This window comes from Sapajus apella, unplaced genomic scaffold, assembly GCF_009761245.1.
Source record: "Sapajus apella isolate SASKATOON/1434 unplaced genomic scaffold, GSC_monkey_1.0 scaffold12, whole genome shotgun sequence".
Classification (NCBI taxonomy): Eukaryota; Metazoa; Chordata; class Mammalia; order Primates; family Cebidae; genus Sapajus; species Sapajus apella.
The window spans coordinates 9,179,667-9,195,252 of NW_022436952.1; the positions used below are offsets into that span (position 1 = coordinate 9,179,667).

A 15,586-nucleotide genomic window follows, 5' to 3' on the forward strand; every position below is an offset into this window, starting at 1 on the left:
CACAGCTTCCAGATGGTAGATGTATGTGGACATAAAAAAAAAAAAAATAAAGATTATACAACAAGGAAAAATATTTATTATAATGTTAAGAAAAAGATCCAAAATTAAATATACATTCTAACTGCAATGATAAAAACATGGAAAAAAAGACTATGAGGTCATATACATGATCTTCCCCTTCTTCCCCCCACTAAACTACGATTTCTTTGACCACAAGGACCATATCATACCCTTGGGTACCACAAACATATCTATGCGGAACGCTAGGCATACTGGACTACTTTAATAGTTTCAACTGTATTAAAATGTCTATACTTCCTTGACTCAAATTTTAGATAATATTTGGCTTACAAGATAGAAATACACAACATACAACAGAGACAATGAATATAAAAAGTACTTTCTGACAAAGACCTATTATTGTCACACTATGAATGGCAACGTTGATTAGACAACTTACATAGTTGAAAAGTACCAACAAGTCTTTCTCAATTCACAACTTCCTTATTCCACATAACATCTATTTCAGATTCTTCCTTAAAGTTCACAAGATGTTAATCACCAACAAGTATTATTGCTACTTCCAGATAAGGAATAATACCTAGCATTTTAAAAAATCATTTATTCATGTTGGAAAAAATAAAAAATAATTCTTATATTAGTTCAAATTTTGAAAAGGGATCAGAAATTCCTAAAATCAAGCCTGACCAAAAATTGTTACAAAATTTTTTACAGACTCAACTTCTCCACATTGTTACATCAAAGTGATAGATTCCATACTACCAAAAGCTGTAAAGTGTGTCTTTTAATTCAGTTCCTATTTCTTTACTTTTTCTTACTTCTCAAATAGCAAATAACTTTAACCAAAATTTCCCCTTTTAACGTAGGAAGTAATCTTTAGAGCAGAACTAGAATTTTTATTGTGGCTATTTTTTAAAAGGGATATGTGCCCTAAAACAAGTTCACAAGAATTGACAAACTCAGTCTTTCAAAATTAAAGACATGAACACACTGTACAAATATAAACACAAAAACTAGAAACGGTATAGTTACATTCACCCAGCACTCAAACAAATGGCACTGAGCAATAAAACTCCATCCACTCATCCTCCCACTACAGGTATGCCAACAGTCATCTCAGTGGCCCTAAATGTTTATTTTAAATTAAATGTTTGGTTACAGTTACTTTAACAAAAAAATCGTATTTCCTTTTTTTTTGAGATGGAGTCTCACTCTGCGGCCCAGACAGAAGTGCAGTGACAGGATCTTGGCTCACCACAACCTTCACCTCCCAGGTTGAAGCAACACTGTTGCTTGAGCCACCCAAATAGTAGGGAATACAGGTATGAGCCACCATGCCCAGCTAATTTTTTTTTAATTTTTAGTAGAGATGGGCTTCCCCATGTTGGCCAGGCCAGTCCTGAACTCCTGACCTCAAGCTGATCCACCCAACTTGGCCTACCAAAGTACTGGGATTACAGGCATGAGGCACTGCACCCAGCCTCATATTTTCTTTAAAAAAAAAAAAATCAGTCCGGGCGTGGTAGCTCACACCTGTAATCCAAGCACTTTGGAGGCCAAGGTAGGGGGATCACCTGAGGTCAGGAGTTCAAGACCAGCCTGACCAACATGGTGAAACCCTGTCTTTTAAGAAAAAAAAAAAAAAAATCAGGCCAGGTGTGGTGGCTCATGCCTGTAATCCCAGCACTTTGGGAAACCAAGGCAGGCAGATCACAAGGTCAGGAGTTCGAGATCAGCCTGGCCAATACGGTGAAACCCAGTCTCTACTAAAAACACAAAAATTAGCCAGGCATGGTGGCATGCGCCTGTAGTGCCAGCTACTCGAGAGACTGAGGCAGAAAGAATTGTTTCAACTCGAGAGGCGGAGGTTGCAGTGAGCCAAGCTCGAGAGACTGCACTCCAGCTTGGGAGACAGAGTGGGTCTCCATCTTAAAAAAAAAAAAAAAAAAGTCACTTACATTTAGATAGCCCAGATCATCTGTTTTCTATTATACAAAATAAGATTTAATGAACTCCTGATGTAACATTTATTTACATTTGTTTCCATCTTTTAAAAAGCACATTCACTCCTACTCCTGGTTTTCCAATCATATAGGAAACTGATGATACTTAAAAGATTACTTCCTATCACCACCTTTTTAAAAAATAAAAAGTTTTTAGGCTGTGCACAGTGGCTGATGCCCGTAATTCCAACACATGGGAGATCAAAACAGGCAGATTGTTGAGCCTAGGAGTTTAAGATCAGCCTGGGCAACATGGCAAAACCCTGCCTCTACACAAAATACAAAAAGTAGCCATGTGTAGTGGCGTGCGCCTGTGGTCCCAGCTACTCAGTACTCGGGAGGCTGAGGTAAGAGTACTGCTTCAGTCTGGGAGGTTGAGGCTACCATGAGCTGTGATCGCACCACTGCATTCCAGCGTGGGCAATAGAGCGAGACCCTGTCTCAAAAAAATTAAGAAATAAATAATAAAAATTAAAAATAACAAGCTTTGATTGGGCCATGAACAGTGGCTCACGCCTGTAATCCCAGCACTTTGGAAGGCCAAGGCAGACAGATCATGAGGTCAAGAGATCGAGAACATCCTTGCCAACATGGTAAAACCTGTCTCTACTAAAAATACAAAAATTAGCTGGGCATGGTAACATGCACCTGTATTCCCAGCTACTTGGGAGGCTGAGACAGGAGAATCACTTGAACCTGGGAGGCAGAGGTTGCAATGAGCTGAGATCATGCTACCGTACTCCAGCCTGGTGACAGAGCAAGACTCCATCTCCAAAAAGAAAAAATAAAGGAGAAGCTTTGATTTATATTAGACATTTAAAAAAAAAATGCTAAGGTGGTCAAGTGAAAAAAAACAGTCAAATAACTTTCCCCCAAAAAAACTGGGGAAATGTTTAAATGTGGTATAATAAAAATTACCAAAAAAATTTAAGATATACTTAGAATTCATATTACACCCAGTTAAGGCTTAGAAAAAAAAATAAGGAAGAGAAAGGAAAACAGTTCACTAGAAAAGAGAAAAAGACTCAAAGATCTCAAAAACAGGAGAAGGGAATAAGTTCCAAAGCATTAATAAAAGACGAGTCCATGGAAAAAGATTTAGTGTTATCAACTTTGTGCATATAAATGGTCAATTTTGATTAACCATAGTTTGTAAGTTCTTTAATTGTTCTTTATACGGCAAGATTTATTTCAGAATAGAACAGCATACTCCTAGGGGAGAAATTCTTTGGGGGATAATACATTCAAAACAAAAATAAAGTTTTCAGATCAAATTAAGCTCAAGACCGTATCTAATACTTACTGAAGAATTTTTTCCTCCTTTCCCTAGAGTATTTTCAATTATTTTTAAATGATCTAATTTTTTTAAAGTCTTTGAATTAAAATGAAAAACATAATTAATACTTTGGGAGAAAGGAATGAGAAGATGAATACCACAGAATATGATAATTCCAAAAAAGATATGACTCTCTGGACTGGATAACAAATCTGAGACAAGGAAAAGGAAATTTGAGATACTCAAATATTCTCCTAAATTGATCACTTCCCTTAATTAAGAAACCCCTAGGACAGGCATGCTGGTTCACACCTGTAATCCCAGCACTTTGGGAGACTAAGGCGGGCTGATCACCTGAGGTTAGGGGTTCAAGGCCAGCCTGGCCAACAGGGTGAAATCCCATCACTATAAATATACAAAAATTAGCCTGGCATAATGACGGGTGCCTATAATCCCAGCTACTCGGGGAGGCTGAGGCAGGAGAATCTCTTGAACCTGGAAGGCAGAGGTTGCAGTAACCAGAGGCCACGCCATTACACTGGCAACAGAGCCAGACTTCATCTCAAAAAAAACAAAAGAAAAAAAAAGAAATCACTATATTTTGTTTACATTTACTAGAAAGGAACAGAAAACAGATTTTTTAAATTTAGTAATGAAAGGACTAATGTGTGTATGAAAGAATTAGTAATTCATTCTACTTAGACACTTTTGTGAAAAAAACAACATTTTCTGCATCCTTTTTGAATGTGACACATTTTAAAGCTACTCTGATATCAAAAATGCAATTTCAAGTAGAAAGTAATTCTTCCTCTAATCACAGAAGCCGATTACTTAATGCATAAAAGGATTTTAGACAAGGAATTCCTTTCCAAATCAAAAAAGGAATTCTGGTCAGGAACAGTGGCTTACACCTGTAATTCCAGCACTTTGGAAGGCGAAGGTGCAAGGATTGCTTGAGATCAGGAGTTCAAGAGCAGCCTGAAAAATAGAACAAGACCCCATTTCTGGGGGCCGGCCGTGGTGGCTCATACCTACAATCCCAGCACTTTGGGAGGCCGAGGGTGGATCACGAGGTCAAGAGATCGAGACCATCCTGGTCAACAAGGTGAAACCCCATCTCTACTAAAAATACAAAAATTAGCTGGGCATGGTGGCGCGCGCCTGTAGTCCCAGCTACTTGGGAGGCTGAGGTAGAAGAATTGCTTGAACTCAGGAGGGGAGGTTGTGGTGAGCCAAGATCATGCCATTGCACTCCAGCCTGGGTAACAAGAGGGAAACTCCGTCTCAAAAAAAAAAAAAAAAAAAAAAAAAATCCATTTCTAAAAAAAAATTTTTAATTAGCCAGGCAGGTGGCTGATGCCTGTAGTTCCAGCTACTTGGGAGGCTGAGGTGGGAGGATCACTTGAGCCTGGGGGTTTGAGAGTACAGTGAACTATGATTGGGTCACTGCATTCTAGCCTAGGAGAGACAGCAAGACTCCATCTCAAAACAAAGTAATAATAATTTTTTTTTTTGAGATGGAGTCTTGCTCTGTCACCCAGGCTGTGGTGCAGTGGTGCAATCTCAGCTCTGCCCCCCAGGTTCAAAAAATTCTCCTGCCTTAGCTTCCTGAGTAGCTGGGATTATGGGCGCGTGCCACCATGTCCAGCTAATTTTTGTATTTTTGATAGAGACGGGGTTTCACCATGTGTGGTCTCAAACTCCCTACCGCAGGTGATCTGCCTGCCTCAGCCTCCCAAAAGTGCTGGGATTACAGGCATGAGCCACCATGCCCGGCCAAAAAAAAAATGTACTTCAGGCTGGGCATGGTGGTTCTTGCCTATAATGCCAGCACTTTGGGAGGCGGAGGTAGAGAAACTCCTTTTGAGCTCAGGTGTTTAAGACCAGCCTGGGCAAATTCTTGTTGCCCAGGCCAGAGTGCATTGGTGTGATCTCGGCTCACTGCAACCTCCGATTCCCAGGTTCAAGTGATTCTCCTGCTTCAGCCTCCCAGGTAGCTGGGATTACAGGCACGTACCACCACACCTGGCTAATTTTGTATTTTTAGTAGAAACAGGGTTTCACCATGTTGGTCAGGCTGGTCTCGAACTCCCGACCTCAGGTGATCCGCCTGCCTCAGCCTCCCAAGGTGCTGGGATTACAGGCATGAGCCACCACGTCTGGCCTTGTCTCTATTTAAAAGAAAAAAAAAGTACAAGCAAATTGGGATTTTTAATTTTTTTTTCTTTATCAGCAGCATGAAATCAAATTGGGATTTAAATATTACCTCCAATAGTTAAATTTTCTTTCTTGAATAGAGAAGTCTCAATGTACCAAAAGCTTACAATTGCCACAAGACCATTTCTCCAGATAAGTGGTACTCACAGTAATGTGACCCCAGAAATACATTTGTTAGTAGAGGCCCCATGGAGTCCATCATGCAGTGCTCTAAGACTTCAATTTTTTTTTCTTTTGAGATGGGGTCTCACTCTGTTACACAGCCTGGAGTGCAGTGGAGCAATCTCAGCTCACTGAAACCTCCACCTCCCAAGCCCAAGCAATCCTCCCACCTCAGCCTCCCAAATAGCTGAGACTACAGGTGCACAACACCACACTCAGCTAATTTTTGTATTTTTGGTAAAGACAGGGTTTCACCATGTTGCCCAGTCTGGTCTCAAACCCCTGAGCTCAAGCAATCTGCATGCCTCAGCCTCCCCAAAGTGCTGGGATTACAAGTGTGAATCACCACACCCGGCCTCTTTTTCTTAATTTTTTTGTTATAAAGACAGGGTAACTCGCTATCTTGCCCAGGCTGGTCTCAAACTCCTAGGCTCAAGCAATCCTCCCACCTTTGTCTCCCAAAGTGTTGGGAACAGCTGTGAGCCACCACACTCAGCCAACCTCAAATTTCTATGGTAGAAATAATAGAAGTCACTCAAATGTAATCAATGTTAACAAAGGAAAGTTACACGACTCTGGGTATCCACAAGCCTAAAAACACAAAGCATGACACATGGCTCATTTTGTCTCACTCAGGTTGGCTCCTGTTAACAAACATCTACTGGCCCTCTTCTAGGACATCTGCTTAATAGCCACTTGAGTTCGCCTTGAATTCTGGAATGCTTGAACTCCAGATTCCCAGTGGTTTGAATTTAGGTCTATTCTGTCTTTCCAGAGTACTAGAGAGAACAGTCAGTTCTCACACACACCCCAAGATTGCTGGTGAAGTTTCTCCATCATGATTGGCTGTACCTTAGTAGCTACTGTCACTATGCAGACTTAATGAGTAAAGTGAATAGAGTAACTGCCCAGCCATCCTTTGCTCCCTAGGATTCTGAAAGTTTACAATGCTGGGAAAGAAAAGCAGAGAACTGTCTGCCTACCTATATCAGACATGAAAATAGGCCATAAAGTTTCTCAACATTTCTTTTTCTAATTTTGACTTAATTAGGTCTCTTTTTTTATTAGCCAAAGGGGGAAAATGATCCTTGAGGTTTGAAACAATAATTTTAAAAACCAAGAATATATGAAATTATATTAAAAATAAAATGATTCAGCCGGGCAGGGTGGCTCACGCCTGTAATCTCAGCACTTTGGGAGGCCGAGGTGGGTGGATCACGAGGTCAAGAGATCGAGACCATCCTGGTCAACATGGTGAAACCCCGTCTCTACTAAAAATACAAAAAAATTAGCTGGGCGTGGTGGCACGTGCCTGTAATCCCAGCTACTCAGGAGGCTGAGGCAGGAGAATTGCCTGAACCCAGGAGGCGGAGGTTGCGGTGAGCCGAGAATCGCGCCATTGCACTCCAGCCTGGGCAACAAGAGCGAAACTCCGTCTCAAAATAAATAAATAAATAAATTAATTAATTAAATAAAATGATTCTGAAAAATGAAGTCCTGTTCCCTCAAATGGCCCCACTTTTCCATTAAAAAGGAACAAAAAGGGGGGATTCAGTACTTTTTTTCCTCTAGTATCTAATTACATGCTTAGGTAATTTTTAAATACATACTTCAAAACTGTAAGCTTCATTACATTTTTACATTTCAAAGCAAAACAGAAAAAATGAAACTGTGTACTTGATCAAAATTAGAGGAAATTATCTACATGCACATACTTGCATAATGATTACAGCATAATGTTAACTACAAACAAAGTCTGGGAGCTAAATTGAAGAAGTGAGTCTGACAGATATATTTGGCTTAGTCATTTCTGCATATATGGATACCAAGTGAAAATGTGAAATAAAAAAGAACTAACCCTAGATCACAGGTCTCACTCTTGAGTCTGGGATGACAATTCCAAGTTTGTATTTAGAACCTTAGTCATATGTCAGGATGAGTCATTGCACCATTAGAGCCCACTCTTTTTCTTTTTTTTTTTTTTTTTAGAAACAGTTTCACTTTGTTGCTCAGGCTAGCATGCAGTGGCACCATCTGGGCTCACTGCTGCAGCCTCCGCCTACCGAGTTCAAGTGGTTCCCATGCCTCAGCCTCCCAAGTATCTGGGATTACAGGCGTGCACCACCATGCCCAGCTAATTTTTGTATTTTTAGTAGAGACAGTGTTTCACCATGTTGACCAGGTTGGTCTTGAACTCCTGACCTCAAGTGATCCTCCCACCTTGGCCTCCCAAGTGCTGGGATTACAGACATGAGCCATCACGTCTGGCTGAGCCCAGTCTTTAATAACGTGTACTTATGAGAAGAAATGTTTTACTTACTCTGGTCAGCATAGTTTTTTGCTTTGAGCTCAAGTTGTCTTGTTTGAGATTCTAAAGACTCCACTCGGGTCTGTAAGTCCTTTTTTTCCTGTTCTTGAGAGTCTTCAAATTCAATGAATTTCTAATAAAGAAGAACAATATAAATGTCATCAGAGAAATTAAGCTTTGTATTTTCAACTCCTGTATTTCTTGGACTCAATAATCACAATTAGGTATTAGCTACTTAGATCTCAGAATGATGAACATGGGTTGACTTTTAGTTTTTCTATAAAAATTAAGTTTTAAAAACTCCCAAATATAGAGGAAAAAAAATGACAAAATAAGGAGTTTCCACTTCATATTATAGGCATTCCGTATGATATACGTGTCCTACTACAAATATGTAAATCCTTTTGTATGCTTGCATATGCATCTTGATTTCCAGACAATTTAAAAATCTATAATATGTACAGCAGAGAAAAGAATAATGGAATAATCAATAAATATTTGTTAAATGACTGTTTAATAGTCATAGATTCACCTGAACCATGGAGTTTAAATTCCTAAGAAAACGACATGTGTTATGAATACCTCCACCACTCAAATCTAACTTAACTTACTAAAACTGTTCTCATCAAGGGTAATAACACTAAGTGCAATCACTAAATCTCAGTCTTAATCTTGATTGTTGTATCAGCAACATCTGAAGAGTGATCACTCTCTCCTTAAAACATTTTTTTTTAATTTGGCTTCCAGCACATTTTCATGTTTGCTGCTCTTCTTTGGTAGTACCTCCTTTTCTCCCCACCTTCTTAAAATTGGCATGCTCTGTCTTTGAACACAATTTCTCTTCCTTGTTTACACTTATTCCCTAGTGATCTCATCCAGTTTCATGGCTTTAAGTATGAACTACATACTGTATGCAGACAACTTCCAAATTTCTATCTCCAGCCCAGACCTGAATTCCAGATTTGTATGTCCAACTACCTGCTGGACAACTTCAATTGCATGTCTACAAAGCATCTTAAGGCTGAGTGTGGTGGCTCATGCCTGCAATCCCAGCACTTTGGGAGGCCAAGGCAGGTGGATCACAAGGTCAGGAGTTCAAGACCAGCCTGGCCAACATGGTGAAATTTATTTCATGTATTTTAGTCTCTACTAAAAATACAAAAAATTAGCTGGGTATGGTGGCGTGTTCCTCTAATCCCAGCTACTCGGGAGGCTAAAGCAGGAGAACTGCTTGAACTAGGACCCGGGAGGTGGAGGTTACAGTGAGCTGAGATCACGCCCCTACACACCAGTCTGGGCTACAGAGTAAGACTCCAGCTAAAAAAAAAGGCGGGGGGTGGGGGCAGGCAAGGTGGCTCACACCTGTAATCCCAGCACTTTGGGGGGCCGAGGCAGGTGGATCATGAGCTCAGGAGATCAAGACCATCCTGGCTAACATGGTGAAACCCAGTCTCTACTAAAAATATAAAAAGAATAGCACTGGCCGGGCGCGGTGGCTCAAGCCTGTAATCCCAGCACTTTGGGAGGCCGAGGCGGGTGGATCACGAGGTCAAGAGATCGAGACCATCCTGGTCAACATGGTGAAACCCCATCTCTACTAAAAATACAAAAAATTAGCTGGGCATGGTGGTGCGTGCCTGTAATCCCGGCTACTCAGGAGGCTGAGGCAGGAGAATTGCCTGAACCCAGGAGGCAGAGGTTGCGGTGAGCCGAGATCGCGCCATTGCACTCCAGCCTGGGTAACATGAGTGAAACTCCGTCTCAAAAAAAAAAAATTTACTCTACTCAAAACCCTCTAGTGGTTTACATTCTTTATCATATCTTTTAAGGATCTGTGCAATATGCTTCCACCATTCTCTTGCTTCTTTGACATCATCCCTTACTTCTCTTCCTACACTCCTCTCCTTCCCATTCTCTGATTCAAGCCTCCATACAGTTCCTCCAACACTTCAAGCCTTAGCACTTGCTTCCTACTACCTAGAATTGTCTTCTTATCATCCAAACAGCTTACCCTTTACTCACTTCCTTCACATCTTTGTTCAAATGTCATCTTCTTAGTGAGGCCTTCTTAGGCCATCCTATTTAAAACTGCGATACCATGCCAGGCACGGTGGCTCACGCCTGTAATCTTAGCACTTTGGGAGGCCAAGGAGGGTGGATCACTTCAGGTCAGGAGTTTGAGACCAGCCTGGCCAACATGGTGAAACCCCACCTCTACTAAAAATATAAAAATTAGCCGGGCATGGTGGTGCACACCTACAAACACAGCTACTCAGGAGGCTGAGGCAAGAGAATTACTTGAACCCAGGACGTAGAGGTTGCAGTGAGCTTAGGTCATGCCACTCCAACAGAACAAGACTTGGTCTCAAAAAAAGATCAACTCACACCTGGGCAACAGAACAAGGCTTGGTCTCAAAAAAACCTAAAAACTAAAAAAATAAAACTGTCATACCTACTCCTTACCTTTCCTCCCTGCTTATTTTCTTTAGAGTACTTAAACCGATCCAACATGATATTTCAGTAACTAATGTTATTTATTACCTGTCTGTCCTCACTAGAATGTGGGTTCCATGAAGTCAGGGATTTTTGTTTTGTTCACTGATGTATACGCAGTGCAAAGAATGATGACAGCAGCACGTAACAGGTTCTCAAATATTTGTTAAATGAATAAATGAATAAAATTTTTCAAGTTAAAAAAACTAAAACCCATACAGAAAAATTTGTAATTCACAAAAAACTTAAGTATCACTATAATATATCCTAGTTTTAATGTGAAATTGTCAGTCTATTACTTATTTTAACTGTCCTCAAACTTTTCTTTTTTTTTATTTTTTACTTTTATTTTTCACCCATGAGCCTGTAAAATGTCCTCAAACTTTTCAATCACTACAGAGGACACTGGTGTTTTTTTTTTGTTTGTTTGTTTGTTTTTTTGTCTACACACATTACGTTCCTTCAGGGAACTTTCTCTCTTCAGTTTCATGCTAATTATATTCAGTCCATGTAATTTGATTGCTGATGACTCCATCTCTCCAGAGGTGGGCATATGACTTAAACCAGACTGATCAGAGTCTTCTCTGTGACATCTGCCAATTCTTAAACTCTAAAAACCTAGCAGGACTCAGCTGCAGACTGACATATCTTTTTTCCAGCACAGAGAAGAGCAAGCCTGAGACTAAAGCCAATATAGAGAAAGAGCAAGGGAGATAAAAACTTTAATTAAAGATACTATTTGTACCTAGGATTCCTGGAGCCAGAATTTCCCCAGTATTTTTGTTTTCAGTTACAAAATCCAATACATTCCTTTTTTACATAAGCTTGAGTTGGTTTTCTTCTTTTTTTCCTTTTGAGACAGAGTCTCGCTGTGTCTCCCAGGCTGGAGTGCACTGATACAATCTCAGATCACTGCACCTCTTCCTCCCAGTTCAACTGACTGTCCTGCCTCGAATTCCGCATAACTGGGGTTACAGGCACCTGCCACCACACCTGGCTAATTTTTATATTTTTTTTAGTAGAGACGAGGTTTTACCATGTTGGCCAGGCTGGTCTCGAACTCCTGATCTTAAGTGATCCACCCGCCTTGGCCTCTCAAAGTGCTGAGATTACCACGCCCAGCCTCTTTTTTTTTTTTTTTTTTTTTTTTTTTTAAGATGTGGGTCTCACTATGTTGCCAGGCTGGTCTACAACTGCTGAACTGCTAGCTTCAAACTCCTGGGCTCAAGCCACCCTCCTGTCTCAGCCTCCAGAGTTGCTGAGACTACATGTGTGAGCCACCATGTTCAACTTTCCTGATCTTCGAAGCCTGAAACCTACAAACTCTATAATATTGGTTCTTAATCATTAGGGGATCCAAAGATCACTTTGGAAATTTGATCCATCTATGAACCACATTTCCCCAGAAAAAATGCCCCCATCCATGTCAAATGCCACCTATTTTTCTCAGGGGGATTAGAGACACTATAGTTCCTTCCACAAACCCAAAGTTTAACACCTCTATGCTATACTTTTCTATGAAAATACTTCATATTGAGGCAGGAGAATCGCTTGAATCGAGGAGGCAGAGGTAGCAGTGAGCCGAGATGGCACCACTGCACTCCACCTTGGGCGACAGAGCAAGACTCCATCTCAAAAAAAAAAAAGAAAAATATTCCATTCATTCACCCATCTTTCAAAACACAAGTTGAGCCTCTATTGTTTTAAATATTGCAAGGTGCTGGGAAATGCAGTAGGTTACAATGGAGCCCTATGTTCTATTGATTGAAACTTAATAGATGAAAGATCTTAAACATGGGTAACTGCATTTTGTAAAAAAGATGGATTTGCAAAGATCTTGCATAATTCAACAGTCACCTAATTTGGGGTTAAGGCTGATAAGAGATGGCTGATATTTCTGTTACTGCCTAACCAATACCAACATAGGATAACAGCACATTAGTTTACAGCTCAGTCAGGCTTGCATATAACATGATTTTTGAAGACTTTCTGAGATGAGAAGGCAACATTGCAAACTCTGAATATGAAATGAAACTTTTAAAAAGCACAGAGTTCAAGTCTGCATATAATGTAACCACACTGAAATCATGTATATGAACAAGAAAAAGCACAGGCCAGGCACGGTGACTCATGCTTGTATAATCCCAGCACTTTGGGAGGCCAAGGAGGGCTGGTTACTCAAGCTCAAAAGTTTGACACCAGCCTGGGCAACATAGCAAAACCCTGTTTCCATGAAAAATACAAAAATTAGCCTGGCATGGTGTTGTACACCTGTAGTCCCAGCTACTCAGAGGCTGAGGTGGGAAGGGATCACCAAGCCCAGGAGGCAGAGGTTGCAGTGAGCCGAGATCATAGCACTGCACTCCAGCCTGGGTGACAGATCAAGACCTTGTATCCCCCCACCCAAAAAAAAAAAAAAACACAGATGAAATGAATGCTCATAAAAATTCCAGTATATTATTAATTACTGATTTAATGTGACTTAATTGCTTGCCAGTGGCATGACTTTATAAAGTCAGTCACCCTCTACTACACTTGGCAAACCTTAGAATAATCATGATAGAGTTAGACCAATAGTTAAACCACGGCAGGAGAGGGGCAAGTCTTTTTTTTTTTTTTTGCAATTATAAAACCATATTACCCCTGGAAATTCCATCGACCCTCCTCAGCACAGGACAGTTTGTCAGATCACTCAGGTATGTTGGTATACAATGCATATACTCCTCCCCTTTTCTCTTTTTCACACACACTCTCTCTCTCTCTCTCTCTCTCTCTCTCTCTTTTAAGGGTTAGGGGGATTAAGGGCCTGTAAATGAGCTTTTTCAGCATGTATAATAATGCATCTTGACTAAATATCCCTCTCCCCTTTCAATAACTAATAGGCTAGCAACAATATTAAAGTGACTTCAGACAACTCTCCTGGGAGAAACTAGACACTGTGGAAAAAAAAAAAAAAATTAGTGGACGATACAGACTTACGTCAGGATCTAAAAGGAGTAAGCTGTGTGATGAAGCAAAATGCTTTCAAGACCAGATGGCTTATAGGGACTGTTTTGCCCCACTGTTTGGGGAAAAACAAATGAATACTTTGAAAAGACAAGCTCCCAAAGTTAAAAGAGGTTGTTGCTTGTTGGAGTAAAGATGCAGAAGAAAACAAGATGAAAAAAAAGGAAAAGAATAGCCATTTAAATACTCTGACTACAGTTCTTGTCTAAAAAATAATATCAAACAAAAGGCCGACTTATTGTTAAGTGTCCATGAAGATATTACCTTCTCCCCACTTACTCTACATAATGGGAAGAGGGAAATATTTCCATTATATCAAATAATTAATTAAATGTAATTTTTTTAATGTAATTTCTTTTAAGAAATAAGAGAAGACTGAAGACCATATTAAATAACACTCAAAAGATGTAATCCCTCCCAAGTCCAAAATGTGGAAATTTTTTTAATAAAAATAATTTGGTTTCTTCCACAATAAATGTCAAGGGGGAAAAAAAGAAAAGCAGAACCGCTATATATAAAGAGAAACTTAAGAGACATATTAAACCAAGTATAAATGTGTAGACTATCTTGATTAGATACTGATTGAAAACAACCAACTACAAAATACACTGATGAGACAATTGGGGAAATTATACTTTAATAATATTTAATTTATTAAATATTAAAGAAGAATATTTAACAATTTAAATATTAAAGAATATTTAATTTATTAAATATTAAAGAAGAATATTTAATACTTAACACTTACTAAATATTAAATATTATTAAAGAATAACTGGCTGGGTGCAGTGGCTCATGCCTGTAATCCCAACACTTTGGGAGGCCGAGGCGGATGGATCAACTGAGGTCGGGAGTTCAAGACCAGCCAGACCAACATGAAGAAACCCCTTCTCCGATAAAAAAACAAAATTAGGTGGGCGTGGTGGCAGATGCCAGTAATCCCAGCTACTGGGGAGGCTGAGATAGGAGAATTGCTTGAACCCAGGGGGCAGGGGTTGCCATGAACCGAGATCACGCCATTGCATTCCAGCCTGAGCAACAAGACCAAAACTCTGTCTCCAAAAAAAAAGAATAACCATCTACAACTTTTAGATGTGATAATGGTATTATGGTTATATTTGTTAAACAGCTCTATCTTTTAAAGATACAATGATGTTATAGCAACAGAAAATAAATAAATAAATAAAATAAAGATACAATGATATTGATATACTCTTTACTCTGCCTTAATATTATGGTGAAAATGCTAAAGGGAAGTATGGAAGTACAGGTGAAAAAATATTGGCTTGGCCAGGCACAGCGGCTCATGCCTGTAATCTCAGTGCTTTGTGAGGCCAAGGTGGGAGGATCACTTGAGGCCAGGAGTTTGAGAACAGCCTGGGCAACATAGAGAGACCCTTGGCCAGGCACAGTGGCTCAAGCCTGCAATCCCAGCACTTCAGGAGGCTGAGGTTGGTGGATCATGAGGTCAAGAGCTCAAAACCAGTCTGGCCAATATGGTGAAATCTCGCCTCTACTAAAATATATATACAAAAATTACCTGGGCGTGGTGGCGCATGCCTGTAGTCCCAGGATGGCTTTAGCCCAGGAATTCTAGGCTGCAGTACGCTCCAGCACATCACTACACTCCAGCCTAGGGTACAGAGTGAGCAAATGTCTCTTTAAAAAATTCTTTTTCTAAAGAAAAAATATTGGCCTTTTGTTGGTAAGTGTTAAATGATGGGATGTGGGAGCTCATTTATATTATACTATTCTCTCTAATCTTCAATGTTTGGATATTTCTGTTAAAAAAAAAAAAAAAAAAAAAAAATGTTGGCCAGGCATAGTGGCTCATGCCTGTGATCCCAGCATGTTGGGAGGCCAAGGCGGGTGAAACACAAGGTCAGGAGATTGACACCATCCTGGCTAACACAGTGAAACCCCATCTCTACTAAAAATACAAAAAATTATCCAGGCGTGGTGGCACACACCTATAGTCCCAGCTACTAAGGAGACTGAGGCAAGATAACTGCTTGAACCCAGGAGGCAAAGGTTGCATTGGCCGAGTTTATGCCACTGAACTCCAGCCTGGGCAACACAGTGAGACTCTGTCTCAAAAAA

The 15,586-nt window shown here is 40.1% G+C and overlaps 1 protein-coding gene across 11 annotated transcripts in view; it reads right to left on the reverse strand.

The window, feature by feature from the left end:
• Positions 1-15,586, reverse strand: part of SPAG9 (sperm associated antigen 9) — a 145,725-nt gene that overhangs the window by 106,824 nt on the left and 23,315 nt on the right. For all 11 annotated transcript variants that reach the window (XM_032280056.1, XM_032280054.1, XM_032280053.1 and 8 more), the window contains exon 2: positions 8,000-8,120. In XM_032280056.1, the coding sequence (XP_032135947.1) occupies positions 8,000-8,120 (121 nt within the window). The remainder of the gene's footprint in view (positions 1-7,999; positions 8,121-15,586) is intronic.